Source organism: Oryzias latipes, chromosome 23, assembly GCF_053564925.1.
Source record: "Oryzias latipes strain Hd-rR chromosome 23, Olatipes_Hd-rR_3.1".
In the NCBI taxonomy this organism is placed as follows: Eukaryota; Metazoa; Chordata; class Actinopteri; order Beloniformes; family Adrianichthyidae; genus Oryzias; species Oryzias latipes.
In genome coordinates this window covers 8,974,423-9,001,837 of record NC_136259.1, presented here as the reverse complement: position 1 = coordinate 9,001,837, position 27,415 = coordinate 8,974,423, and the positions used below count along the sequence as shown (strand labels likewise).

Here is a 27,415-nt window from a genome sequence, read left to right as displayed (position 1 = left end):
GCTTCTGCATTCTTGCATCCTGAGCGGCGGCTCTGATCTATAAATTGTGTTTATGAAAGCTCCATCGTGCACACAAACACAGAGGCCGAGGCAGATAAAAAAAAAAAAAAAAAAAAAAGGGGGAGGCAGAGCCGCAAGCAAACACGTGTCGCCGGGTAACACCTTGGAAAACTAATCTCATATCTACTTTTGCTGCTGGGAGGCAGTGTGAAGACCCCGAGGGGAGCAAAGTAGGCAGGGAGGGTATGAAATCAAATCTAGTTCTTGTCACCAATTCTGTTGTTTGTGTGTGTGAAGGGAAAGTGACCTGAAATGTGCGAATGTGTAGACCTGCTACACTGGGACACAAATCCTGCTTTTGTTTGGTTTTAGGTGTTAATCGGTATGCAGGAGATGTATACCTCTGTTGCTTAAAATGAGTGTCATCCACTCTCAACTGTTTGTCCTTCAACTAAAAAGCCTCTGGAGGCCAGAAAAAAATGGCTCAGCCTTTTTTATTTTATTTTTATTTTATTAAATCTCTCATCCACAATGCAGGTGCTGCAAAAACCTTCTGCGCAGTGAAGTAAGATATGAAGATGGAACTGTTACATCTTTATAGCTGCGGATAATGGGATTCCAGGCCATATTTTCACAGTGTAAAGACCCAAAGCCTGTTTGGATTCAGCGTTGATCCCTGTCTATTTAGTGGAAGTCTGAGTCCTGCGACGCCCAGAAGATGGCGCTGCAAGGTTCTTCAGATGTCATACTGTTACATTTTACCTGGAATTGATGTTGTTCTCTTTTCTCTGTCCCCGTTCACCAGTTCCTCATTTTTCCTTGCTCTATTTTTCTTTTCTAAATATAATCTGTTCCAATAATTCCGTGTGACTCATGAAGTAATCGTTTGTCAACATGAGCATTATGCCTAATATTTAAGAAGCCCTGCTGAGCTGTTTAAGTCGACATAAACAAGAAATATTTATTTTGGTTAAAAAAAAAAAGTTCTATTAAATTATGAGTCTTCTTTTTAGTTACTCCTACTTAATTCTGGCTGTTTTTGAATAGTCTAATGCTAGTTTCATACCAGGCTTGGAAACGCATTTTTGAGCAACAGCTCCCAATAAAAAGTCTATGTAAATATGTGACTATGTGTGTTTTGGGCTTCCGCATTCAAAACTCTCACGTTTACGTCAATTGCCTGGTGTTTACATCACTTTATCCGACAGGTATGTAATATTGTTCCCATGCATAACACACAAGTGGATATTTGTTAGTGAAGTGCTGAGAAAATCATTTGTTCTGCAGCTTTAAATGAAAAATATTTGACAATAGGTTCCGCTTAACGTCCAGATTTATGTTCAGATTCACAGCCCCGTTTTCGTCTTTAAAAAAAATAAACTGCATCCACTGCTGATGAACACAAGGATAACCGTTTAATTCAAACATTCTTCAGTCTGGGAAGCCAAAGCAAACATTGAAGTACCATATATCTTCCAACGTTAAAAGAATTTTTCAGACATTCTTGTGTTAATCAAGAATCTGCAGTTGTTGGAGACCAGCTTTTATTTGGAAAGGCGATGGACAAATGGGGTTCATTTTACAGTAAAATACTCAATGGTTCTGTATTTATTACAATAAAATGACAACATCAGACGAACATTTCAGATTTATTGAAATGACCATCCCAGCAGTAAAGTGTTATGGTATTAGTATATGGACAGATAAAAATCCTTGGAGATCTGGGTTTTCTACAGCCAGCTCTTCAAGGAGACCATTGTCTTCTCTTCAAACCAGGCATTTACTGTATGATATAATTTTGAAAAGAGACCATTCATTGACGGTGGGCCCAATAGTGCAGAAAACACTGTATCTTCATTTAAAACTGAAGAATATTATGGGTTTCATCAAATTTAAAGATAAAATTTAAAGGAATGTTAAAAAAAGGAAGCTGAAAACAAGACAGGACTACTTTTATAACTCTTTGGTTGCATTCATTTCAGTGTTTTTTGTCACCCTCTAAATTCTTTTAAATCCTTTTCAAGTCATACCGAACATACCAATTTTGACTTTTATTACTGATCTTGAATGTGAAATGGTTCATTTTTCCTGGACTGGTTATGGAAAAGCGGTGAGTTTAAGGTTAGGGGAAGAGTTGTCCATCATCCGTCAACATGCTGTTGTGACAGGAAGGCTGTGTTTAGTGTCAGGCTTTTTGCCGAAGCCCTTGCTGCACAATTGAGAGTCATCTCGCCCTTCATGTCACTCCATGAGCTTCACTGGCTGTCTTCCTCAAATCCCAGGAGACAAAAATTACTTTTCCCATGTCTCACTCTTTCTTCTTCTGCAGCCCTGGTCTGCTTTATCTTCTTTTTCTGTTTTTTCGTCTACAAATGCCGTCATCTAATAATCATAGTTCTATAAATGCCTGTCAATTATTTTTTTCACAGGCAACTGCTGCCATGACGAGGTGATTTCAGGTTATCCCCATATACCGAGGAGACTTTGTTTCCTTTTTGTTTCTTGTTTATCTGTCCCTCACACCCCACATTGCTGCCACCGAATATTAAAATCTAATCTATTTTCACGGAGGAATTTGGTTTTGGTCAAAGAACCGGCAGCCTCTCCTGTTTGAAGGCTATTGCTGTTTTTCCAATTTCCTGTGTGGTGCTTTTTCATTCCACTGCTGCCCCTGCTCTACATCATTTATTCAGAATGGGCTTCCCCTTACGCTCAAGTACATACAGAGTGTACTAAAATGTGCAAGAAGAAATATTACCTCGAGATATATTTGTGATTGACACGGTTGCCTGAAGGTTCGAGTTTAACTTGTCAGAAGGAGGCAAAGTGTGATTACTCAAGCTTAACCCAGTTGTAGTGTTTCCATTGACGGAGATGTCTAGAAATGTTCCTAATGAACCGTTTTTAAGAAATTTTCCTGAGTCAAATCTACAAAATAATATGAATCTACAAACTTGTCTTCAATAGTAAAGCACTGGAGATGAATATTTTTCCATAGTGAACGCTAGAATGATTGAACAATAAAACTGTCTCAACAGTCCAATTGTGTTTTGATGTTAGAAAGCACATAAACTGATGCTACGTTCACACCTGTGGCGTGTTCAAAACGGTGTTGAACATGGGTTTTTGAATGCGGATTTAGCATATCAATGGCCAAATTACAAAACCTCCCATCTGCCAATTTCTTTAGATTTTGAGTTTAACATTAAATGGGGAGAACAAGAAAAACATATTTGAAACATGTTTTTCCTGTTTCCTGAATATTTTTTAATTTTTCTAATAGGTTTTGTATTTCAGCCATCGATTGGTGAAGACACAGGTCTGTCGCTACCCAAAACTAGTGTGTGTGCTCATAGTTGAAAGACGCTTGGTGCCGAATGTCATAGTGGTGCAACTCTCACGAATTTTGCACCAGACTTTTTCTTTCACAACCCTCTCCAATACATGAAAGACTTGGTGTCCGGGAACAAACAGAAATATTAATTTCTCCTTAACCCTTGTGCTATCCAAGGCACTTTAATGTTGGGTACAGATGACCCCACTAGACAGTGCTCTGAACCTTTTTTCTTCAATGATTTGTGATCTTCACTGGTGTCCATGGATTACATGAAATCTTTCCACCTTTATCAACTTTTGTCATGGTAGGGAGAACACGTCAATGTAAGGGTGGGGTCATTTTGACCCCATAAGATAGCACAAGGGGTTAATCATCGCTTTTGAACAGTTGGCACTTTCGTGTTTTGAAAAAGGACAGTACCCACATGTCACTACTAAATTTGAGTCCCTGATGTGTTTTGTATGTAGAACCCCCAAAAATTGACTTAAAAGTTTGTGTTGCGATGCGTGAAGAGTTTTTGTAGAACGAAACACTCAGATACATGCGTCTCGACTTTTGGCTGAAAGTGGTTGCTTGAACGTGTGTCTGAGCCCTGTGTGAAAGTAGCATGAAGGGTTTTTTGTGTTTTTCCTTTATTTGGACACACGCTTGTTTGTTTTTCAGAAAAGTGGAACATAAAAGGAATTCTCAAAGAGCACATTGTTGAGTCTGCAGAAAGCAGACTGATATATTTGCCATTAAAGTGGAGGCTCATGCAGGTGCATGAGTCATGCATCAGCCAGTGCACTATCATGTGCAGGCTTCTTTACAAAAGTGGGGCTCTTTTCAGTTCCACTTGCTAATTTACTGGAATTAAAGATCAGAACACCTTTGACATTAAAAATGTGCCTCTTTTTTATGAGAAATTGTTAGGTTTTGCTATAAAATCACAGGAGAATTTGTCTCACCTTGCCCATAGTCTATCCACATTACTCCCTAAGAAAGAAAATGTTCAGTCAAACATTTGAATTCACTAAAAACTACAATTCCCAAAACCACACCCCTTCACACTTGGAATCATTGAAAAGTAAATGGTAAGTGGTGCTTTACTAACTTCCTTGAAGTCCTACAAGCTGTCACGAACCTAGGTGTGTGAAATTTAGTTTTCTGCAGTTGACCCATCCACTAGGGGAGCAGTGAGCTGCAGACACAGTAAAACTCGGGAATCATGTGGTGGTTTGACCCTCCAACCCAACCCCTTCATGCTGAGTGTCAATCAGGCAGGTTTTGGGTCTAATTTTTAGAGTCTTTGGTACAACTCGGCCTGGATTTGAACTCATGACTTTCCAGTCTTAGGGCAGACACTCTACCACAAGGCCACTGAGCTGGTTTACACTAAAAGTCCCATTCACTTATACATTCACACACCGATGGTGGCTCTGCTGCCACGGACTGCGATCTTTTGGTACTGCAGGATTGGAAAGCCTTTGCTTTAGGAGATTTGGTAAGCTAGGCAAGGAAGTTTCATATGATCTCGCTTTTGACTCTAATGATAACGTAATGATATTAGCTGACAAAAAGAACAACCTGTCCCTCTAACGCTACGTTCACATCAGGCTCGCTCGAACGTACACGTCCAATGAAAAGTCTATGTAAACACGCACATATACACGTTTCAAAGCTCTCGTGTTCCTGGGACGCTACACAAGTTTTCAGTTTGTGGGCTCTACTATATGTACAAAACTCACCGACAGTGAAAGTTAGTTGAACAGTTGAACTTTGGTAGTGACATATGGGTCACTACTAACAGAAGTGCCAACTATTTGAAAAGCGATCATAAAGGAGAATTTAATAATTGGGGTTTGTGCCCGGCCGGAATTGTACAACACCAAGTCTTTCACATTTCAGAATAGAGCTGTGAAAGAAAAAACCTGGAATAAGATGAACTAGATTTGCACCACTTCAACATTTCACACCAAACTTTTTTCCAACTGTGAGTGCATGTGCTAGTATCAGGTAGTGAAAGTCCAGTCTAAACACCCTAGAGGCACGTTCAAGAATGCTCTTTCAGCGGGTTTTTGAACCCACATGCCTGATGTGAATGGAGCTTTAGAGAAGGGGTGCCCAATTCCAGGTCTCGAGGACTGGCCTCCTGTTGGTTTTCAAGAAATCCCGCCGTATCTGCCGCTGATTATCAGGGTTAGGTGTTTAGCCAATATGGAGCTTCAATAGCTTCTACGAAAGTACACTAACACTGGAATTATTGGATGGGTGTCAACCATTACCATCCCAATCAGGATGGCGCTCCTCAATACCCCACGCGCTTTTAACCAAACTCTCATTTCTGTCAAGCCACAGATCTTTACAGATCAGGACATGCTTAAGGGTTGCTCCTGCCACCTATAACACTGTCTTCACCTCTAAATCCTACAGAAAAGTCTGTACATTGCAACAGTGTGTCAAACAAGGAAGACACATTTACCTGAATGTTTCATGAGAGACACGTTTAACACTCTTTTTCACTCTCCTGCTGTGTCCTAGTGTGCGTCTCACATAGAACTCTCTTTTCTTTTTTTCCCCTTCCCATCCCTTCTTTGAACCCCCTGACAGGGAGTGTCACTAGCGCTCTCCTCCCCAATGTGCCAAAAGGATGCTTCAATGAAAACCAGCTAGGACGTCTCGCACGTTAAAGATTGATATGAAAATTGAAAGTCGAGTCTATTAATTTTCTCCCTACCAATTTAGAGTAACACAGAAAAAGTGGTTCATTTATAGTTGATAGAATATTGATTTTTAATTACATGGAAACAGATTGAATATGACATCCTTATTACACAGGTTGATCAATAGTGAAATGATGGAGTCAGCTTTCCTCCTGAGTTATGTGGATTAAAAGTGGGCTACAAGAGATTGGTACTGTCCTCAAATGCTTTTTATTAGTATATTTTTACACAAATACTGGAAAAAGTGCAAACTATTAAATAAGGGTTAATCTAACCATATCAATTTTACATTGATTCATTAAAGCCATTTTTTGGGGACATTTTTTAACCCTTACCATTAGCATACTTTGCCACAGGCATTTCTGTGACCCCTATCTGATTATCATGATCCAAAGTTTCCTTATAAAGCTATAGTGGTCCCTGTTTTCTGCACTGTAGTTCATCATCAATCCACTAGAGGCAGTAGAAGAGTTTTTCATCATCATTTCAAAATGGCCGTTTCCATGAAATCTCAAAAACACTTGGCGGGAAAGGTTTTAGTTAGTACTTTAAAAACTGAAAAGTTGTCTATTTTTAGTTTTTTTTTTATAAAGAATGCAAAATTTGTTAATAAATAATTCTTTAATATGCCGTTACACCATGTTAAAAATGTTTGGATTAAATTTGAGACATAGGGAGGAATAAAGTATTTTATTTTGTGAAAACAGTTTTCTGGATCTTAAACTAAACCCCCCCCCCCCCCCCCCCCACAACGGATTCTAATTGACCTTATCTATGTCTCATAAGATAATTAATTTTTTTTAAACAAAATTGTTTAAAAAAACGTTTGTTCTAGCTGCTTTATTTTATAACTGCTAATGTTTTCTTTTAAAAAGCAACTAAAAACCTGTGTTTTTAAAATCGCTTTTTCATAATTCTTTTTTATATTCTGTGTTTTATTGTGAAGCACTTAATGATTTTTATCTTGAAAGGTGCTATACAAAAAACGTTTATTATTTTTACTCTTAAACATTCCAGTTCCCAAAAATCTAAATCTTTAGTAGGGCTGCACAACATGAGAAAAACTTGTGATTTGCGATGTTAGTAATCAATATTGCGGAAAAAAAAGTTAGAATAAATAAATGAGTTATTTAACATTAAGGCGTAGTTACATTTATTTATCATTAGATTTAGTTACATCTATAAGTTATATCTGGCCCTTTGAGGACAGCCACTATGCTAATGTGGCCCTCGGGGAAAATGAGTTTGACGCCCCTGAGATAGAGCATCTAAAAAATGGCTCGATCCAATTGGTCAATGATGTAAAGGAGTCCACCCGATTGCTTAAATGCATTAAGGGATTTATTTGATTTGTTAAACTCTTAAAGTTGCCATAAGATTGTATTTAGCACATTTAAGTTGACCATTTATTGCTATTTTCTCTGTCTTCTGCTATATTCGTATTGCACAGCTTGATATAACGATAACGATAAATTTGCGATTTAATGAGCAGGCCTACTGTTCAGAATATGTGGCGTCTCTTTAAAATATATTTTTTGATTTGTGTCATCAGTAAAGACAGTGCTATTTGTCATTTTCTTTTCTTAGTGGAATGATGAAAGTAGATAATTGCTTTAATTATACTTTCTATTTTAAGGAACTTTGGTTAATCAGTTTTTTTTATGTGATTGTCCACATTTTCCTCTTTTTTTAAACAGTTCTTGAAAAAAAGTCTGGTTGAACGAATAAACATTTGGATTTTTAACTTTTGTTCAAATAAAAAAAACAGTTTAGGCTTTTTTCTTGTTGTTTTTTCATGCTTATTTAAATACAAACAAACAAAAACATGTATGATGAACCTCCGCAGAATGTGTGGCTATCATTGGTCAGCTCTGTCCATCGAATGCCTTGTAATAGCTATTGATTCCATGTGTAAATTGTGGCATAATGAATAATGTGATAACTTTATTGCTCAGTCGGTAAGACTGACACCGCTTCCAATTAAAAAAGAAGCAGAGCTGTTTAGATTGCAATCTATGAAAGTGTCATTACCTGTATTTGATGACTGCACATAACCTTGCAGGCAATTTCTACAAGAAGCCAAGTATGTAGGGATTAGCCTGAAGAGCAAATGTATTCCATCTGAGATATATTTGAAATAAAAACTATTTTGACCATGTAAACTGAAGAACTCAAGAATTGAAGACAACACACTAGAAAACGTAAAATTAAATGGCGTTCGTTCCTCATAAGTTATCTTTTTTAATCGAATTAAATGGGCCTATCAAGTTTTTTCTTAAACCTTTCAGAGTCAACAAAATCCATTGATCATACATTACATCAAACATTTACGTTGATCGTGAACAGTCCTAGAGTTATGGTATCGCAAAGAGCGTGTGATTTATTGTCAGGTGTCGTGGACGACATCTAAGTAATGCACGCTTTTTGTTATACCGTAAATCTTCGACTGTTTACGCATCGTGAATCAGCTGATTCTGCCGTGGAGCAAAGCGGCTTTTTGAATTAGCTTTGCACTATTATGCAACACTTTATGAACATAAAAAATGGCGCAAAGCTGCCTTTGTCTACATCAGAATCAGCTGATTAATGTTGATGACCTAAACATTTCACTATTTTAACAGGCATATCAGCAAAAGGCATCTTTTCTCCGCTTTAGAGTTACACTAATTTTAAAAAGTTGAAGAGTTACGAAAATGGACAGAATGTCAGCACTAGGGGTGTAACGGTAAACTAAAATCTCAATTCGGTTCGGTTCAGAATTTATAGGGTTCGGTTTGATACATTTGCGGAATTTTTTCGGTACAAAAAAGGCAGAAATTTTTTTATTGCAAAATGCCTTTATTGGTTTTACAAAACAGTAATAAAATTAACCAATGGAGGTTATCTGCTATATAAAATAATACAACTGTTAGCTGTCAGGAACCAAAAACTTTGGATACTTAACACTGGCCTGAAGAAAAACAAAAACATTCTAACTTGCACATTTTTTTTCTTGTAGAACCAATTTTTAGAGTTGGGTGACGCCGTTTTAAGTTCGTTAACAGATTAGATGTGTTACTGTGGCATACTCTTTTCTTCATCTAACAATGTCAAAACACAGCATTCAACTTATCCAATTGTCTTTTCCTTGCATCCAAACAAATCCAAAGTGTTCCCAACCAGGAGTGCGTAAGATGGGGGGGTGTTCCTCCAGCTGTGGCCTTGTGTCCGCATGATACTGTTGACATGCTCACTGTCACCTCCGTCACCTACTAGCTGTTGAACCTCTTGCAATGAAAATGTAGGAGAGGCCCTCTTCCTTCGGGGTTCACTTCCCCGTTCGGACCCTCAGAGCCTCCAGAGCGGGTCAATAAAAGAACCAGTCTCCGTTCTTTTGGAGGAAACCGTTTTTAGTACTATTCCGGTGAACTGAGCAGCACACCTTGAACGTGTGCTTACACACACATACACACACACACACTCTTGCGCTGCATGCTGCCACACTGTGCTCCCCCTCCTTCCTAAACACACGCGCGAGTTTAAACACCTTTGAGCGTCTCGCCGGAATGTAGCGGTTAGCATAAGTTCCGTCTCGGCGCACAGTTCATACATTTGGGGGGAAAAAATAAACAAACCCAAAAAAAAAACGAACCGAAATTGCCGTACCGAAACGGTTCGGTCCAACTACATGTACCATTACACTCCTAGTCAGCACTGGAGCTATATCCCCTGTTGTCAAAGGGTGAAGCAAGCTTGCAGAAGTCAACTGTAGCTTTCTGTCGTCCAGGGGGCGCTCACCTTCACGATGCCTTGACCTATCAGTGGTAACTCCTACTAACAGACTCTATTTGGGATCAATAAAAAATGTCCTCCAGCAAAAGGGAAAAAAAAAAGGAATCAAGTAGAAATTAAATTGCGCAGGTTTGTAGGCGCTTTGATGCATGGAAGCTTTTCCAAAAATGGTGTAAAAGTTTTAACTGCAGATTACCATGAATCTTACTGCTGTGGAACTTTGCCCAATTGCCTTCCAGCTATTTATTATTAGATTGTAAAATTGTGTTTAAAAAATGCATAAGGATGAAGAGAGCCTTTTTATGATCCTCCCAGAGCTGGCTGGACTGCTCTATAAGACACTTGAAAACATTAAAAAGGAGGCTCTATCCTGCCGTGACTTCCTTCCTCTGTAATTTGTGGATTTTGAAACATTTATTCAGTTATCTGTTTATTGGGCTCTTAAGGGACTTCATTTAGTGTCAGTCTGAACTCAGAGGCCCAGAGGCAGTTTTGTTTCATGACAGCGGCAGTGTGTTCATCTGCCGACACAATAGTGGCTTCACCTGTCAGAAGACAAAGTGGGTCATGAGATAAGCCGTCCTGGGGGGTGGGGGGAGACGCAGCCTTAACTTTTATCTTTGATTAAACTGTTGGGCTCTAACTGCAGGACACCCTACTGGACATGGGCCGTATGTTCTGGCTTTTTCGTTTGATTAAGTCCTCCTTCAGATTTATTGGCCGTGGGAAATAATGGGAAACATAGTGAACGTGGAGGTTTTAGGCCATTACTCATGGCTTTTATTGGCGTAGACTCTGTCTGGCCCCCAGCCAGTGACCTGCACAGAGGACAAAGCAAGTAACGCCTCTCCGGGCTTCTGGCACCGAAATGCAAAGCACTGAGTGAATGGCAACAAAGGCCAGGAGAAGAGGAAGAAGGGACACTAGTAGAGGTGAGGTGTGGACATCGTTTTATTCTTTTAAAAAAAAGGCTGCAAGAATTTCAAGTCTTTTTTATTTCTGACTTCAAAGTGAATGACTGTTGTAAAAGACAGACTAAACCAGCAGATCTAATTCAATTATCTACTTCTGGATCACAAATAAAGATAATGTGACCATGATTACAGGCTTTACAGTCATTTCCTCGGCTCTGAACAATACATCCATGATCCTGGCTGTTGTCTTCGTCTGATTGGTCCCCTTCTAATAAACCACCATTTTTGTTTGGTGTCAATGACTTGACAACAATGTCGCCTTGACCTATTACCATCGACTGTATGTGAGAATTGGAATGACAATCCCTCCCCCTTTGCATTCGAAACAGGAAGTACCCACCAGCTCCAAGAAGCCAAAATCCCATAGACTTCTTTTGAGAAATAAACAGCTATTTGTCAGTCATTCTGATAGTCAGAATATCTATTCTTGCTCTGCTAACTTTTTTTTAACATGTTCTTAGTAATCCTAATTTTAAATTACATTTTTTTCTGTAGTGGAAATGATTAAAGTTATAAACTGGTCTCCCAGTTGAGGCATCTGAAACACTTGATTGACAGATTTTGTGTAGCCTGCATTCAAGTGGTAGGGGTGAGTAGGTCTAACGAGTTCACCCCTAGTTGGCAAAAGTGGTTGCCATGGAAATGTTGGCTCAGACTCATTTGGATCACTCACTGCTTGCTGACGTCGTCTGACTCCAACATGGTGATGTCTGTATCGCAAAGAAATGGCACCTGAATTGACTTTATTTAGTTGGAGTCGACAGTAAGTCATTTAACCCTTGTGCTATCTTAGGTGACCCCACCCTTACATTGACGTGTTATTCCTACCATGACAAAGGTGGATAAAGGTGGAAAGATTTCATGTAATCCATGGACACCAGTGAAGATCACAAATCATTGAAGAAAAAAGTTTTAACGCACTGTCTAGTGGGTCTAGATGACCCAACTCCCAACGTTAAAGTGCCAAGGATAGCACAAGGGCGATGAGCAAGCGCAATCGTCTAAGCAACAAATGATGTCTAATAATTTGTTTTGCTATTAAATTTGTATATTTGATTTTTTTAACAGCTTTTTTATAAACAGAAAAAGCAGTAAACATAATTTTCATGCAAATGTCTTGGGCCTGCATGGGGGCTTGCACTACACCACCATGCAGGCCCAGGTTCAACTCCTATCTAGGATCTATCTGAGTGGAGCTTACGTACATGTGAACTTTATAGGTTCATTGGTGATTTTTTTTTTTTTTTATCCCTTAGGGGTGAATATTATTGTGGGAGGTTGTGTGGTCCTGCAACGTAGTGTAAAGTTGCCCAGTGGCAGAGATAGGCTCCAGCAACCCCTTAGCCCCAATCGAAAATGAACTAGGATCAGAAGATAAATGGATGGACAATGTGTTGATGAAATCAGAAATATCAGCACTTCGTGAAGTTCCTCTAAGAGAAACTGAAACAAGGGAAACTTAACGAAATTTCAGAATCTGCCTTTTCCTCCATGGATGCAAAGTATCAAAGGATTTTGGTTCATAAGTTGATCTATTTGCTTTGGTTCTTCCTGAAAGAGGTTCAGAAACAAAAGAGTAAAATCTTGTTTCTATGATATTCTCGATTGGTGCATCTAAAGCTACATCCCTTTTGATTTGAAACTGTATAAAAACTGTACTTTGTGTCCGGCCAGAATTACACGACATCGAGTCTTTCATGTATCACAATAGAGCTGTGAAAGAAAAAGAACGAACATCTTATGCAATATGAGTTTTTTTATTACCTCTAAACATTGTGTAGCACAATCTACCCAAAAACTCATTTCCAGAAGGATGTCTGTGACCATCCTGTGTTTTTATTTTTTTTATTCAAGCAATAATTCACTCCAACACAAAATGTACAATTGTGATTTTGGGCGATGTGAGAAAAACAGATTGGAACTCACATTAGCGCGGAACTTCACACGGAAAAGCCCCAACTGGGATTTGAACGGCACCCGCTCAGTGCGAGGTTAGCGAGCGACCCAGCACGTCGCCCTGCAGCTCCACAGCTCCACAGCCACTCCTTTTAATTACTTGATATGCTAATCTGCACAATAATTACTTCTGGAATCTTTTTTTGAATGACTCCTATTAGAGATTATTCTTAAATTTTGAAAAATATTTTATGTTAATCTTATTTAATTTCCATATTTATTGCTGTTAAACTTTAGTTTGTATTTAGTAGTTTCACAGAGCAGAAAAAAATATTTTTCATATTTTAACATATTTTATACATAATATATATAATATACATTTATTTAACTATCTTTTATATCTGAACATTTTCAAATGATCAAAATCTAATTGGCCATTGACATAAAAATGCTTCTTAGTTTAATCTCCTTTGGACTTTACACTTATATTTATAAAAAACAGAAAGAATTTAAAGTCTGAACTATCGCACTTTATTTTGACTCAGTAAAAGATTTTTGTAACATTTTTACAGCACATTTCCTTTCACTAACATATTTAAAACCGATCATTATTTCATTAATGAAGGTAATAATAAAAACAGAAATGTATCTGCTGTGCACCTGACATGCTCTGAGTCTGATCTGACGCTCTCTGACATTTTTAATCCGCCACTTCATTTGGTACCTCTGCAGGGTTCTTCGCCCCTCAACATACTGAGCTGATTACTTTTGTTACCCCCCCCCCCCCCCCCCCTCGCTTTGTGCCAGTTAATTTTCTGTTTGTGATGCAGGGAACGTTCTATTTAAATCTGCCCCACTAATAGGATTCCCATTTGGTTCCAATCGGGCATTTTCTTAGCAGAAGCCTCCCGCTGTCGTGTCATGGCAGAGTAAAGTGCAGTGTTCTTTCATGGTGGGGCGGGCCTTTCAAAAGGGCTTTTGTTCTTGAAAATCAGACTCCAGTTTCTTTTTGTCTGGTGTGAACACAGTAATCACACTCCAGAAGGAAGTATTTCTTGTCTGATCTACCTCCGGTGAAGTCGGTGAAAATCTAAGGACGAATCGGATTTCTTCCCTTACCCCTCCGGCTTCTGCTTAGCCCTCCAACTGTTGGGGCATTTGGATGGGTAGGGCTGTTTTTTTTAACGTTTTTTCTTTTTTTCTTTTGCATGACTTTTTAAAGTTAGAAAAACTGATGGGGATATGCGCTGGCAGCTTCTTGCTTATGGATGACCAGCTTGCAATAGTGTTTTTGTTGCATACCTGAATGTGAAATTTTGTAAAATGGCATAATGTGCAATAAAGTTTATTATGTAACCCTTGTGCTATCCTAGGCACTTTAACGTTGGGAGGTGGGTCATCTAGACCCACTAGACAGTGCTCTGAACCTTTTTTCTTCAATGATTTGTGATCTTCACTGGTGTCCATGAAATCTTTCCACTTTTATCCACCTTTGTCATGGTAGGGAGAACACATCAATATAAGGGTGGGGTCATCTAAGATAGCACAAGGGTTAAAAAAAAAAGTTCTAATGACCGGCGACTATTGATGATGTCATCGAGTGGAAGTGACGTCCGAATTAGAAGACAATATTTTTCTTTATCTCTCCGTTTGGAGGACTAAATGTAATTTGGAACTCGGATTCGGCTTAAGAGTCCCAGCGACTGCGACAATGGACTTTCAAAAATAAAATAGTCAACGAAGAAGTTTGTCGAATAAGACGTATAGGATTCCTCCACCTATACACCAAAAATATATTCCCCATCGGAGTGGTGGGGATGTGTCACCTGAATATCTAGGAAAGTCACACCGGATTATAAGGTGCATTAACCCTCTAACACCGGAGCTGTGTCTCCAGTGTTTACATTCTTGTGACAAATGTAAACACTCAGAATGCCTAAAGGGGCCATGAGGCAGGTGATTGGTCAGAAGGGTCGATGGGAAGTTTTCTAGTGAACTGTGTTGTTTTTCGCGTTTTTTTCTTTCATTAGCTTTTACAGAAAGTTCAACATGACAGATAAGTCAAAATTATCAATAACTCTCAACAATGTTCAGTTGTAACACATCAAATACAAAATAATACTTTTTCACTTCGCTATGTTGAAGCACAGAACATATCCCTCAGCCAGACTCCTGACTACATTACCCATAATGCTCCAACAATCTGTCTTTTTCATCTTATTTTTACCAAGGTCGGACTAAAGCATTTGAACAGATTTTTGAGCATTGTGTACCACAGAAAGTTAATTCCAGCTCAGTAAACACAAAGAGTTCATACTTAAGGGACATCGGATTATATGCAGTATGTTGTTCATTTTTGAGAAAATGATAAGGTTTTCGGTGCCCTTTGTGGTCAAGACAAATGCTGTATTTTTACTCTCTAGAAAAGTCAACTCAAAGAGACTGCCAGTATAAAACAGGAGGTCAGACCGCATTCATCAAACACCGGGAGCATCAATCAGTAATGCTGTTCCTAATGTACACGTAATAGAGATTTGATCTCCTTTCAAATTTTGGACTGGTTTCCTTCAAAGAGAGCAATAAGCCAGGCTAAAAAGCGACATGACTAACCAGGAACTTCAATGCAAAAAAGATGTGAAGAGTCTCGGCACTCGAGCGCACTGTGAAAACAGACGACTGTGACGAGCTAATTGGCTCTTGTAGCTGAAGGAGCCCGCCTTATTGACACTTCACTAACACAGAGTGAGTTGCAGTGTTCTGCTCATTCATTCGGACTGAATAATAGAGACGCAGGGGTGGAAAACGAGCAGGGAGCCCAGGACGCAGAACCCTTCAGGTGATCAGTGCTTTTTTTTTTTTCCCAGAAGGACTTGCACTGGCTCAGTGAATGAATCAGAAATGAAGTGAATCATCATCACTGGAAGCTGCTCGGAGCTCAGCGGGGGCCACGGCTATTGTTTCTGCAGGCCCTTGTTCTGTTCTGTTGGTTCTCCTCCAGTTGGACCGCTTTAACTCCCATGGATTCCGCGTCCAACGGAGAGCGGCTTTTTTTTTTTTTTTTGGTGGATAATTTGCATCTTTTTTTTCTGTGCTGTCATCATATAATGAGGTTTGAAGGCGGTGCTGAGTGGTAGGTGGTGTTGGTAGTGGGGGTGGGGGAGCCTGGGGCTGGGCTAATCAAAGCAGCATTGCTTGTTTCAATGGCCCAGAGGCGTGACTAACATGGAGGAGCAGGATCCGGCGCTCCTCTGGCGCCCGTGAAGGAAGTGCAGGAGATGCGCCACATGACGATCACCTACAGCCCACGCTTGGCCCCGCTCTTGTTCGGGGGGTGCAGACATAAGCACCATCTTCATTTTATTTTTAGGTGGACGGGGGGGAGTTCTGACAGAACCCAAAGCTAAGCAGAGACAGTGAAGTGGCATAAAATACAAATGAAATATCACCTCGATCATCTATTTATTTATTTTCAAAGCGTTCCCAGTGGTCTTGTAATTTTGAACATGCTGTCTTTAGCCTAAATCTAAAAACCGGAGTCATTCTCTAGGACAGTTTCTAGTGGCAGAGTGGCAGTAGTTCATTTTAAAATTCACCTACGAGTTGTGGGCAGAACTGTTGGCACGGAACAGACAATAACTAAATAACATAACATAAACCAATAACTGAGAGCTGTCTATATACACTCTCTCCCGCTAGTTAACCCCAACCTGACAAGTGCAACAAAAGTGGCGAGCAATACCTGAGCTATCCAGGTGTACAGTTTTGAGCCAAAAGAATGAAAGGATAAAGTTTTATTTCTATAGCACTATACAACACCATCAGAGTACTAAAGACTATTTTAAATTGAGCAGATTAGAAAACAAAATGTAATAAACAGCATTAAATTAACAAAAAAAAAATCAATTACATATACATAATAATTCAATAAAAGGAGTAAAATAAAATCAGATGACACCAACTGCTAAGTATTTAAAGCCAGGTACGTTTTTAGTTGACGTTTAAAAACTGTTTAGATCTGATGTCATGCACAGTTCTGCAGGAATATTATTACATAATGGAAAATTCATGATCATGCCAGCTTGGTCCAGAAACATTTAGATGTACATGAAGCGGATTCATCAAGGAGCAGGTGGATTGCCGATTGTAACTTCTACGTCACATCTGCAAAATAAAAAAAAAATAAAAAAAATCCAACTGCATTTATTCCCGTGCTTCTGATTCATAATAATTTGAACAAAATAAATTGCCAGAAAAGCTACTTTTAGATGAATTTTCTCGATCCATGTTCATCATGGGAAAAATACAAAAATGTGTGAAAGAAAAAAAAATATAACCTCGTGCGCATTTTTAGGGGGAAGCAATAGAGTATGGCTATGCTGCAAATGGCAAGAGCTGGATGGAACTAAATGATGGAGGAAAAACGAGGGGGAAAGACCCACAAAGACAGGAAAGTGACTGAACGATGGAGCAGCAGTCGTTCGGGGAGAGCGCGTGAGGTGGGGAGGAAAATACGCGAGAGGAAGAGGAGAGAGAGTGCAAAGAGAGAGAGAGGAGGAGGAGGAGGGGAGCCTGCGTGGAGAGTGGGTTGGCAGAGTGTGCCTTCTCTTTTCCAGCAGCGGGAGAAATGCGCGTAATGCGCCGCGGAGAGCGCTGATCAGCATCCGCGCGCCGTGCGCACTCCAAGAGCGAGACTCGCCGCGGGGGCGCAGCGGAGCGAAGCTCACACACTCCTGTAAGAGGGGGGGAAATGCCAGCCGTTCCGCTAGTGACTGGGAGTTAATCTGCCACTTGGAGCGACTCTGGCGCACCAAAAGCGCGCGCGCATACCTGGTCTTTTTTATTTTTTATTTTATTTTTTGGGGGTCCATTTTTCGGGATCGGAGTTCTCCTCTTCGTGCTTGAAACTGGACTATCAACTGAGCAATGAATGAAAAGGCTTACAGGGAAGGAGTCCGTGCGCGTGTGTGAGCCTGAGGTTGCGTGGAGAGTCCCCCTTCCACGGCCGTGTCGGTCCGCCTGGAAAAAAAAAAAACTCCAAAAAAACCCTTCCCTCCCTCCCTGTAGCCGAGGATGCAGCTGCTCAGAGTTGCGTGGGCTCTAACCGGAGCGGCGATCTGCTGCTTCCTCATTCTGCTCATCCACTCTCGTCTCCTTCAAGAAGGTAAATCACTCCCAACTTCCATCCATTCACCTCTTAAGGGAGGGAGGGAAGTTTCCCGCTACAGGCGATCCGACGCAATCGGATGCGCACTCCTTCCTTTGGATCAGGGGCGCAGGAGAAGCTGCAGCCTAATCAACAAGTCTGTCTCCTGCTTAATCAAAGCTCCATTTCCACAAAAGATGTTTGAAATGAGATGACAGTACAAGAAAAAAAAAAGTAAGGAAACAGAAATGGAGGGGCAAAAAGGCAGGAAAAGGTTTTCAATAGATGGCACTAGAGTCTAGCTTTGGGGTAACATTGAGGTCAAGTGGCTTTAATGTTGCTCCTGTCACCTTCCTATGTGCTCCCTGACCCGGTTCTGTTCACCAGGAGGTTTAGTTCTGCCACCCATCATCTGTCACACACCTCCCAGAGAGGATCCGAGCTCCGTCTATGTCTGTCATCTATCTGCCTGCAGACATGGTTGCATTGTGGGGATTTTTTTTTCTTTTTTTTTCATCAACCAGGGATGGGGATAAATGAATGGAATGACATTCAGCAGTGAACGTTCTTTAACGCATCATAACTTGACGGATCCCCCCCCCCCTTCCCGCCGCCTTTCATCAACCATAATTTTATCCACATTACAGCACAAGAAATATAAATCCCATTCGTCTGCAGGCAGATTCTTTCACCGAAAGGCTTGCAACTCAAAGTCCGAGTGGGATTCGGGAATCCAATAGACGCAAAAAAAAGGTCCCTTTTGGTGCATGCGCGACCTCGGGGCGAGCAGTCTGTTTCTTTTGTGTGGACTTTTTGAAAAAGCTCTCCTTTGCATTCAGTCTCAGGCAGAAATTCAGGTCAAGCATTAGCCAAATAAACGACCGTGTACAGCTAACCTCTACCTATACAACAACAAAAAGTGGACAGAGTCTTTTCAGTCAACTTCATATTTCCCCTTCCATCAATACACAGAGGTCAATAGAATGACTTTGATATGAAACCCTGGACATGGCATGTAGAAAAGACAAAAACAAGTTCCACCAATTTCATCATTTTTTGACCATGAATTAGTATTTTATGGCCACAAATGACATTTTCTTAGCATTTTGTGTGAACAAATCCGTATTTTGTAGCCACAAATTAGCATTTTGTGCACACAAACTGGTATTTTCTGGGCACAGAGTAGGGGTTAGTGGCCACAATTCACTATTAAATGGCCACAAATTGGCATTTTATTAATATTTGCTTAGCACAAATTAGCATTTTGTGCGCACAAAGTAGTATGTTTTGGCCAGAATTAAGTATTTCATGGCCACAAATTGGCATTCTGTTAATATATTTTTAGCAGAAAGTAGTATTTTTTGGGCACAGAGTAGTATTTTGTGGCCACAATTTAGTATTTCAAGGCCACAAATTGGCAATTTATTGGTACTTTGTGCAGATAAAGTGGTATTTTTGGGCACAAAGTAGGGGTTTATGCACACAAATCAGTATTTTATTGTTAAAAATTAGTAGTAGAAACTGATGATACTAAAATATTAATTTGTATGCACAACATAGTAAATTGTGGTCAGAAAATGCTGATTTGTTTGCACATAGTTCTAAATTGTAGCCACAAATTATTACTTGGAAGGGAAATTTTATAAATATTTTGTTTATTCTTTTTTTAGTGTCATATTCAGGGCTCCACACTCGTTTGCTTCCAGTCCCGAGTATATTATTATTATTATTATATTTATATATTATTATTCAGCTCAAGCATAGGAAAAAAAAAAAAAACGTGAACACTGTAACTGATACAAATGAATACAAAAAATTATGGAAGTTCCTCATTCCCTCATGTCTCAGAGGTCAATAAGAGGACTTTTAAGCCACGTAACTACAAAAAAAAGTGCTGCTGGTGGCTGTATTAATGTATGGGGCGGGGGGAGGGGTTCTCATTAGATTCAGGCCATCAGCATTGTTGAGCTTGTTGACTGGCAACGGAATATTTTTGACCTTGGCCTCTGAGTTTATTTGTCTGTATCATGTTGTGCTTTTTACACAGTTCTGTGTCCCGCCTTCAGCTTCTTTGCTGTCTATGTTGACATCGAATAGCATTTTCACTTTGGAGCCAAATACTCTTTTTCCCAAAAAAAAAAAAAGCTATGAAAAATCCACCATCATATTTGTGTTCTTAAGAGGAGTGGAGGTGGAGGGGAAAGAGGGAAAATGTTGGGACCTCAAAGAATGAGCAAGGTCATCGTCGGCCGGAGGGCCTAATATCCGAACTGATAGCGTGAATTGAAAGGACTGGGTTTAGCGGCTGTCTTTTGGGGATGAGGATAATGAAAAGGTTTGCTCAAGAGGCCTGAAAAGAACGGACCCCGGTCCGGTTATGCCTCACTTATTCTTTCATGAATAACATCTCGGTTCGTCCGATGCCTACTGTCTCCTGGAACAAAAAAAACAAGGAGGAAACGAGCAAAAGTATTTTTAGCCTACCGTGTGCCACGTCACAGATTGATCACCTCTGCTTTGTTTTTGTGCGTTGCACGGCTGCAGGCAGGCGCTGTGTCACCTGAAGGTAGCCTGTCGAAACCACAGCTATTTTTAAGAAAACAGACAATCTTGGGGGGTGGAGAATGTCACCGGTTACCCCAAACCCCTCAGAAGAAAAAAAAACAAAGCTATGATTGCAAAAAGGGGGGCATCAACTTCTTCGACTGTAACACGGGATTGAGTGGGCTGAATTTGTACCGGGCTGACTGGAAATACATTGGAACAGTAAGCCATGGGATGGTGGATGGATTTTGTGCCATACATTTCTTACAATGTCCACTTCAATAATTCAAGGCGTGGAGCAAAAACCCATTATGCTCTTGAATGGTTGAGGAATTTGTCACGTGGCAATAGAAGGCCTGACAAGTTCATGGAAGTGTCCCCGCCACCGAAAAACCGCAGCTTAAACCGGAAAGATTCAAGTAAAACGGACTTATAAAGTATATATGAAGTAATATGGCATAACCGTCTTTCAAACTTTCAAAATTCTCGTAACCCTTGTGCTACCGTGTGGGGTCAAGATGACCCCACCCTTACATTGACGTGTTCTCCCTACCATGACAAAGGTGGATAAAAGTGGAAAGATTTCATGTAATCCATGGACACCAGTGAAAATCACAAATCATTGAAGAAAAAAGGTTCAGCGCACTGTCTAGTGGGTCTAGATGACCCAACGTTAACGTTCCTTGAATAGTTAAAGATGCAGTGAAAACCAGACTGTGGTGAATAGTTTATGTGATGTGTACAATATGTTTTGGTACATAAGTCGCTCTGGACTATTAGTTGCAGAACCAAAAGATACATAATAGATGACAAAAAAATCATACATACATGTGATTTTGGGGAGAAACATATTTAGGGACAAAATCCTGAGAAACATACACTTTATTTTGAAAGCCAAATCATAAACAGACAGAATATTTGCACGCTTTATACCATAACTGTATTTAGCTTAATAAAACATCAGAGGAATCTAGTATATTAGCGCAACATGTGACTAGCATAAAGATCATACTAACAAAATCATTCTTTCACTTTAAATTACTAAACCTGGTGTAAAACTGAGCGGGGCATCTAAAAAAAATGAAGTAGCTAACACTGATACACCTACATTGCCCCCTAGTGGTTGTTAATAATTCTTTTTCTAAACCCCACATGTGGCACTTGAGTATAAGTCGCACTCCCGGCCAAAATATGCAAAAAATGCGACTTATACTCCAAAAAATACAAGAAGGTTGCTTCAAAGTATGGGCAGTTTAATCCTTTATCCCTTGTGCTATCTTGTGGGTCCAGATGACCCCACAAGATAGCACAAGGGTTAACACAGTATTTTTTAGCACGACAAGCATAACTCTTTAGCCGTTCACGCAATTAACATAATTCAAATGTGGAAAAGTGACTCAATGCAAAGAGTTGCGCATTGGTGCAAAACCGATTTGTGTCCCCGGAAACATCACCTGTGTTAAAGGGTTGAATAAAGTTCCTCATTGGGCAACGCAACACACAGAAGCAACAAAACGATATAACAAAACAAAAAAACAAGACAGTGTGTGGACAATGTCGCAAAAACGTTTGCAAATTTTCAGAGCCTAAAACTACTGTTCAGAAAGTGACAACTTTTTTTCGGGTTTTCATAACTTTCATGACTTACTAGAGGTGGGACATTCTCTTACTTTTCTCAAAACAGTAGCAGTGGTTGCTGCCCTGCTGCCATCCCGCATGTCTGGCACACTCAGGATTAAGGCTTAGGATGATTCATTGCATCTGAATTTTTTCCAGAAGAAACCAAAATTGGAAACCTTTTTTTTTTAAATAATTTCTTTACATTGTTTTTCCCCAAAATGTCACAGAAAAAATGTTATTTTTGTCAAAATAAAAGCCTGGTGGAAATCTTTAAAGAACACTCAGAGGATAAAGGCTCAGGGTGATTGATTTTGTTTTATTCTATCATTATTTTTTTTAAAAGAAACCAAAAAGAACTCACTTTTTTTAATAATCAAGAAAAAAAAAAATTACTAAATATTTAGAACACATTTTTGTAATGGCATCTGACTGTAATAGTAACTTGATGGTGGATGATTTGCAGTTATTGTTTTTGTCCTGTCAGTAGCTTTGTCAAAGCAGCTGAGTGTGCATGTGATACAATCCATAAGGAAACCATAGAAACCGCCTGAAAACGGGGGGAAAAAAACAGTCTCGATTTCAAACGATGCAAAGAAAAAAAGGATGAAGTCTCTCAGTTAACAGAAAAAGAAACATTCAGTCGGATCATTTCTGCAGGATCTGTTGGTAACAAACCCCCTACAGCAAAATCAAGTCTTTTTCACAGCGGTGGGGTTGACGTTTTTAGTTCAAATTGGGATTCCTATGGTTGTTTTCACTTTGGATGGTAGCCAGGTTGCAACAAAACCACACTGAGGAACCAACAAAATGGTTTTGAGCACTTTTGTCTTGTTTTTTTTAAAAGAAGAAAGAAACATTCTGGGCTTCTTCATCGGCTGTGCCAACAGGAAAACCATCTGGGACTGCAGTTGTTGCTGGCCTTTTTTCTTTCTTTCTTTTTTTTAAAGAAATAATGCGTTTTAGGGCACTTTTCATTAAGGCTGGGAGCGTTAAAACCTTTTTTTTCTGCATTCTCCAGCTCCACCCAAACACACCACTGCTCTGCCTTAAAGACTGCAGTCATTGATCTTCTGGTGCGACTGCAGCCTGAGCCAAAAGCGGGTCTATAAGTGACGGAGATGTGTGTGCACCCGGTGCATCTGACATCCGCCGACCAAAGTCTTATTTCATTAACCGCAGACAGATTTTCCGTCCGCGGGATCACCTTTTAGAGGCTGCGGGTTGGAGTGACGTGCTCTGACATCGAGGTGTGTGTGTGGTGTGTGTGTGTGTGTGTGTGTGTGTGTGGGGGGGGGGTGCTCAGAGCTGCAGCTTCAGGCAGATTTGGGTCAAGGAGTGGTAAATGCTCGCTGTCATGTGAGTACACGGCCCACGGAGAAGGCAGGGTTAAAGAGTGCTTCATGTCAGGACTCTCAAATCCAAAGTACTATTAGGGCTGTAAGGAGTAAATTTGGATTTTTGCAATTTGTCAACGATAAAATCATCATCATCTTTATTTATAAAGTGCTTAATCACAATTAAAAATTGAAACACATCACTTTACATTAAAGCTAAACATATTAAAAACGGTTAAATACAAATTTAATGAATAAGTGAATTAAAAATGTAAGAAAAATGAGGGATGTTTTTGATCTTTATAAAGAAAGCAAAGTATTTTAATAAATGCACTTCAAATTATGTAATTAACATTTTAAAATGCTGAATAATGATGGATTATAAGCATTTAAACCAACCATTAGAAACCACATGTGCTGTCACTGGAAGTATAAAACCCTTGGTGATGGTTTTCAGTTTTAAAATAAAGCTATCAAGTTTTTTTTGTAGATAAAATAAAAAAATGAAACTGAAGTTCAGTTTACAGAAATAAGTTCTGAAAAAACGATTTTATTTTAAATATAGTCGACTATTCGAGTAAAAAATATAATGGAAATGAAATAAGGAATATTACGAAAATCTCGTGATGAATTATGTGAGGTCATTTTGACTGTCTGCAAGCACGGCGGAGAAGCCGTACAATACTGCATTTGCAGATGTACATCAATAGTTTGGGAGGATTTCTTTTGTTTTTCCACTATATAGAAAAAAAATTACATTATAAAATATGTGATAAGCAAATATAACAAAAGTCTTGTAATCAATTATGGGACGACTGCGAGCATGGCGTAGAAACTGTACCTGAATGCCTCTGTTGAATGTTCATTAAAGTGTGGGAAATTGTTAGTATTTGCACTAAAAATGAAAAAAGTCAGTTTATGAAGCATGTCTGTTGGAAACACTATTGTCAGTTTAGGAAGGACTGAATATTTTCTAGTTATTGCATATTTATTTAGGTGTTGCTGTGTCTTCATTTAGTATTTTCATGTCATCTATCGAAAATTTTGAACATTAAAAAAAATGTAAAAACCAGGAAGTTAATAGAAAAACTTGTGAGTGAGACATTGTTTAAAATAGCACATAGTATTTCTTTTTTCTAAATTTTGATGCTTCTTTTTGTTAGGTTTTAGAGATTCTTGCCTTCTATTCTAGGTAGAGGTATAAATGATGGTGACTAAATACATACTGTGATTTTCATAAATCCTGTCAAAAGACATACGTACTGGCAACCATTCAAACATATAACGCCACGTTTGTATGGCCCACATGCGCTACCCACACCCACCCCTGCCGCCTGAGCAGCTGCTTCACACTCCCCGCTCTGCCCTTGCCACCCTGGTCAGAGCTGCATGGGACAAATTCATGAAAACAAAAAGCCTCCACTTTCAAAATGGTGGCTTTCCTGTTGGTTTTATCTCCATGGCAACCAGATTGTTTTTTTTTTTTGGGTCGCCTGGCTGTGATAAAACAGTCCATGTCATTTTTTTGAAGAACCGACGAAAGTAAAAATTGTGGATTTCATTCGCAACTGAGGTTTCTTGTTAACCACGCCCAAATTCCGAATATGTTCATATCCTATGTCATATTGTTGCGTTTGTTTGTGGCAACAATTCGTGTTTAAATTTTCCCAATATTCCGATTAAAAAAATTTGCCAGCGATGGCAAAATGCCACTTTTGCGAGATCGCCACGTTAACATCATTCAAAATCTACAAACTTTATTGGTTGAAATCCCTGGGATGAGTTTGAATTTCCACTACAGGGGGGTTTTTTTTCGGGGGGATTCTAGATCGTGGCCTCTTCCTGAAGGTCAACAAAACTTCAGTTGTAGACTTAATCTTGTGGCGTGTGTGCTAAAGGAGGAGGAGCTCTTGAACAAAAGTTTCCTTTTCCCAGAATGTGCAAAAATGGCCAAATTTCAGTCTTTGCCACGAAAAATGTCTGCCAACCAAAGGTCCTTTGGCTATCTTACGTGTTTTGGTTTGTTAGTGGATTTTAAAAAAAGAAATTGAGCTCCATTAGAGTATTTTGCCCCATTCATTTTTTTTGACAATTTTTTAGTAATGGGGTGTCATTGACCATGTTCAAAATTCATTTTAACCAGAATACTAGGTGAGTGCAGATTTCGGTTACGTGTAGTAAAAAAGAAGAATTGCGAAAGCAAAGATGCTCCTTGCAGTCCAGGACTACTGCGGCCCATAAATATTGGTTTGACCTGTTAATCGTTGATCTTGATTCATGAATCGCCACCTAAAGTAACGATCCGCAGCCCTAGTCTATACTGACTTTCTTTCTTTGCATTAATCTCATTTGCATTATCTTGCTTTGATTGCTTGAAATAAACCATTTCCAATTTCCAATTAATCATAGACGCCAATCGGGTTGCGGTCTAAAAGAATCTCAGCCTAATTAGGTCAGTGTTGCACAACTCTCGGCTGAAAGCAAGCAGGAAAGGAAAACTAGCTTGACTGTAGCCTTCAGGATGTGACCTGCTAATGACCTGCAGATCCATCATGGTATGAATGTGATTGGATGTGTAAGACTGAAAAAGAAAGAAAGAAAGAAAAAAAAGACTACATAGCTTGTCTGGTTATCTTGCAGCAGAGATGTCAAATAGCGTGGGATCCATAAAATGTCCTGCAGAGGTTCTGATTACCCGTTGCAGCTGAATATATTCATTCACTTCCTGAAACACAACAGTTTGCCGTGGTCTTTGTTCACTTGTACCGATTTCTATGCTCCTATTTGGCTTCATTTTGCCATCTGTGAACGCAGCGCCTCACCCTTCCGTCAGAATATTAATTCAGTCGGTGCCACAGCTGCAGAATGTTGAACGACTTCGGGCGTCTCGGAGCAGACGGTTGTTTTCCAGTCCTCACCTACATTGAAAACATCGGTAAATTACAGCCGGTAAACTGCAGCGCGAGCTCTCCGTGAGCCTAGGTGTAGTCATTAATTATGTCTTCCCCCTGTAAGTATCTATTATTAATCTGCAGAAAGCTGGGATTTTAGGGAATTTAGCCCTGGAGCACAGCTTTAGGCTGGAACCGGATAATGTGCGTGTATTTAGCACTGCAGTAATGCTCCTTCAGCATACAGAGGCATTGTCACAATTGGCGTGTTTTACTTGGCAAATCCGGGGTGAATTGAAATCCCTCGCAGCAATGGTACACATAGGTACGCCTTCCCAGGCTTGTAATCTGCTGTAAACTGTTTTAAATTGAGCACGGTTTATCTTTAATGGTCTGTATCAGCCGTAATCCATAAGGGCGATGCACATTAATCAATCGCCTAATTGATTCATTAGTTAAAGGGTTTGTTAATTAAATCATTTTGATGAATCAATCACAGACCAAACCTGTGGCAGTTTTTTCATGCCAATTGAAGGCTAGGGGCCAGACGTCGGCCTGTGAAGTCTCCAATCATTTATTTTTTATTTTGCTCCCAGCAGTGTTTTATCATCACTCATATTGATTGCAGTTAGTTAAAAAAAAGTGTACACTTTTTGCACCCTGTTTTCCTAAAGACATATTGATTGCATTTTGGCAGGGTTGTGAGACGGTAAAAAGGGGAGCGATGGCAATCGCTGGAGTTCAAGCCCGATTGAAAAAGAGCTGGCTCTCCGGGGCCTGGGCTTTTGCTGGAGACTCTCGCTGGCCTTTGAAAATAGTGATGTCAGGAAGACATGGCCCCTTACACACTTCATTCCCCCCCCCCGCTTTACTGTGTTCAACTCCCCAGAGCCCCGCCAATCCAAGCCTGAAGATTTCAACGAGTCTGTAAAACCTTGAATCAGCAAGGACACGCAACGCTACATCTCACTTCCTCGGGCGCGTTACCTACTGCGATAGGGACGCTGGCTGGCGATGAAATGTCTACCACATGGAGTTAATTGCGGGCCGGATCAGCACGTAGGCCCAGGTCGTTAGATCGTGCTTTTTCCTGGAAGGGAGGTGTCAAAACCTGCAGGAAGAACTGGATGGTTTCAGCTACTGCAGCTGTATCTTTAATTAAAACCTCAGCCAGAAGCCAGGGAATGTGTTCTGGTCACTGCG

General features: G+C 39.8%; 1 protein-coding gene across 4 annotated transcripts in view; it reads left to right on the top strand.

Moving 5' to 3' along the window:
* The window catches only part of tafa5 (TAFA chemokine like family member 5), a 221,596-nt gene that overhangs the window by 46,676 nt on the left and 147,505 nt on the right, over positions 1–27,415 (top strand). The window contains exon 1 of one of the 4 annotated variants that reach the window (XM_011490952.4): positions 17,224–17,841. The exons of 2 other annotated variants lie outside the window; for them this stretch is intronic. In XM_011490952.4, the coding sequence (XP_011489254.1) occupies positions 17,751–17,841 (91 nt within the window). In that variant the 5' untranslated portion in view covers positions 17,224–17,750. Of the gene's footprint in view, positions 1–17,223; positions 17,842–27,415 lie in introns of those variants that run through there. One more of the 4 variants, XM_078941542.1, reaches the window with a different exon arrangement.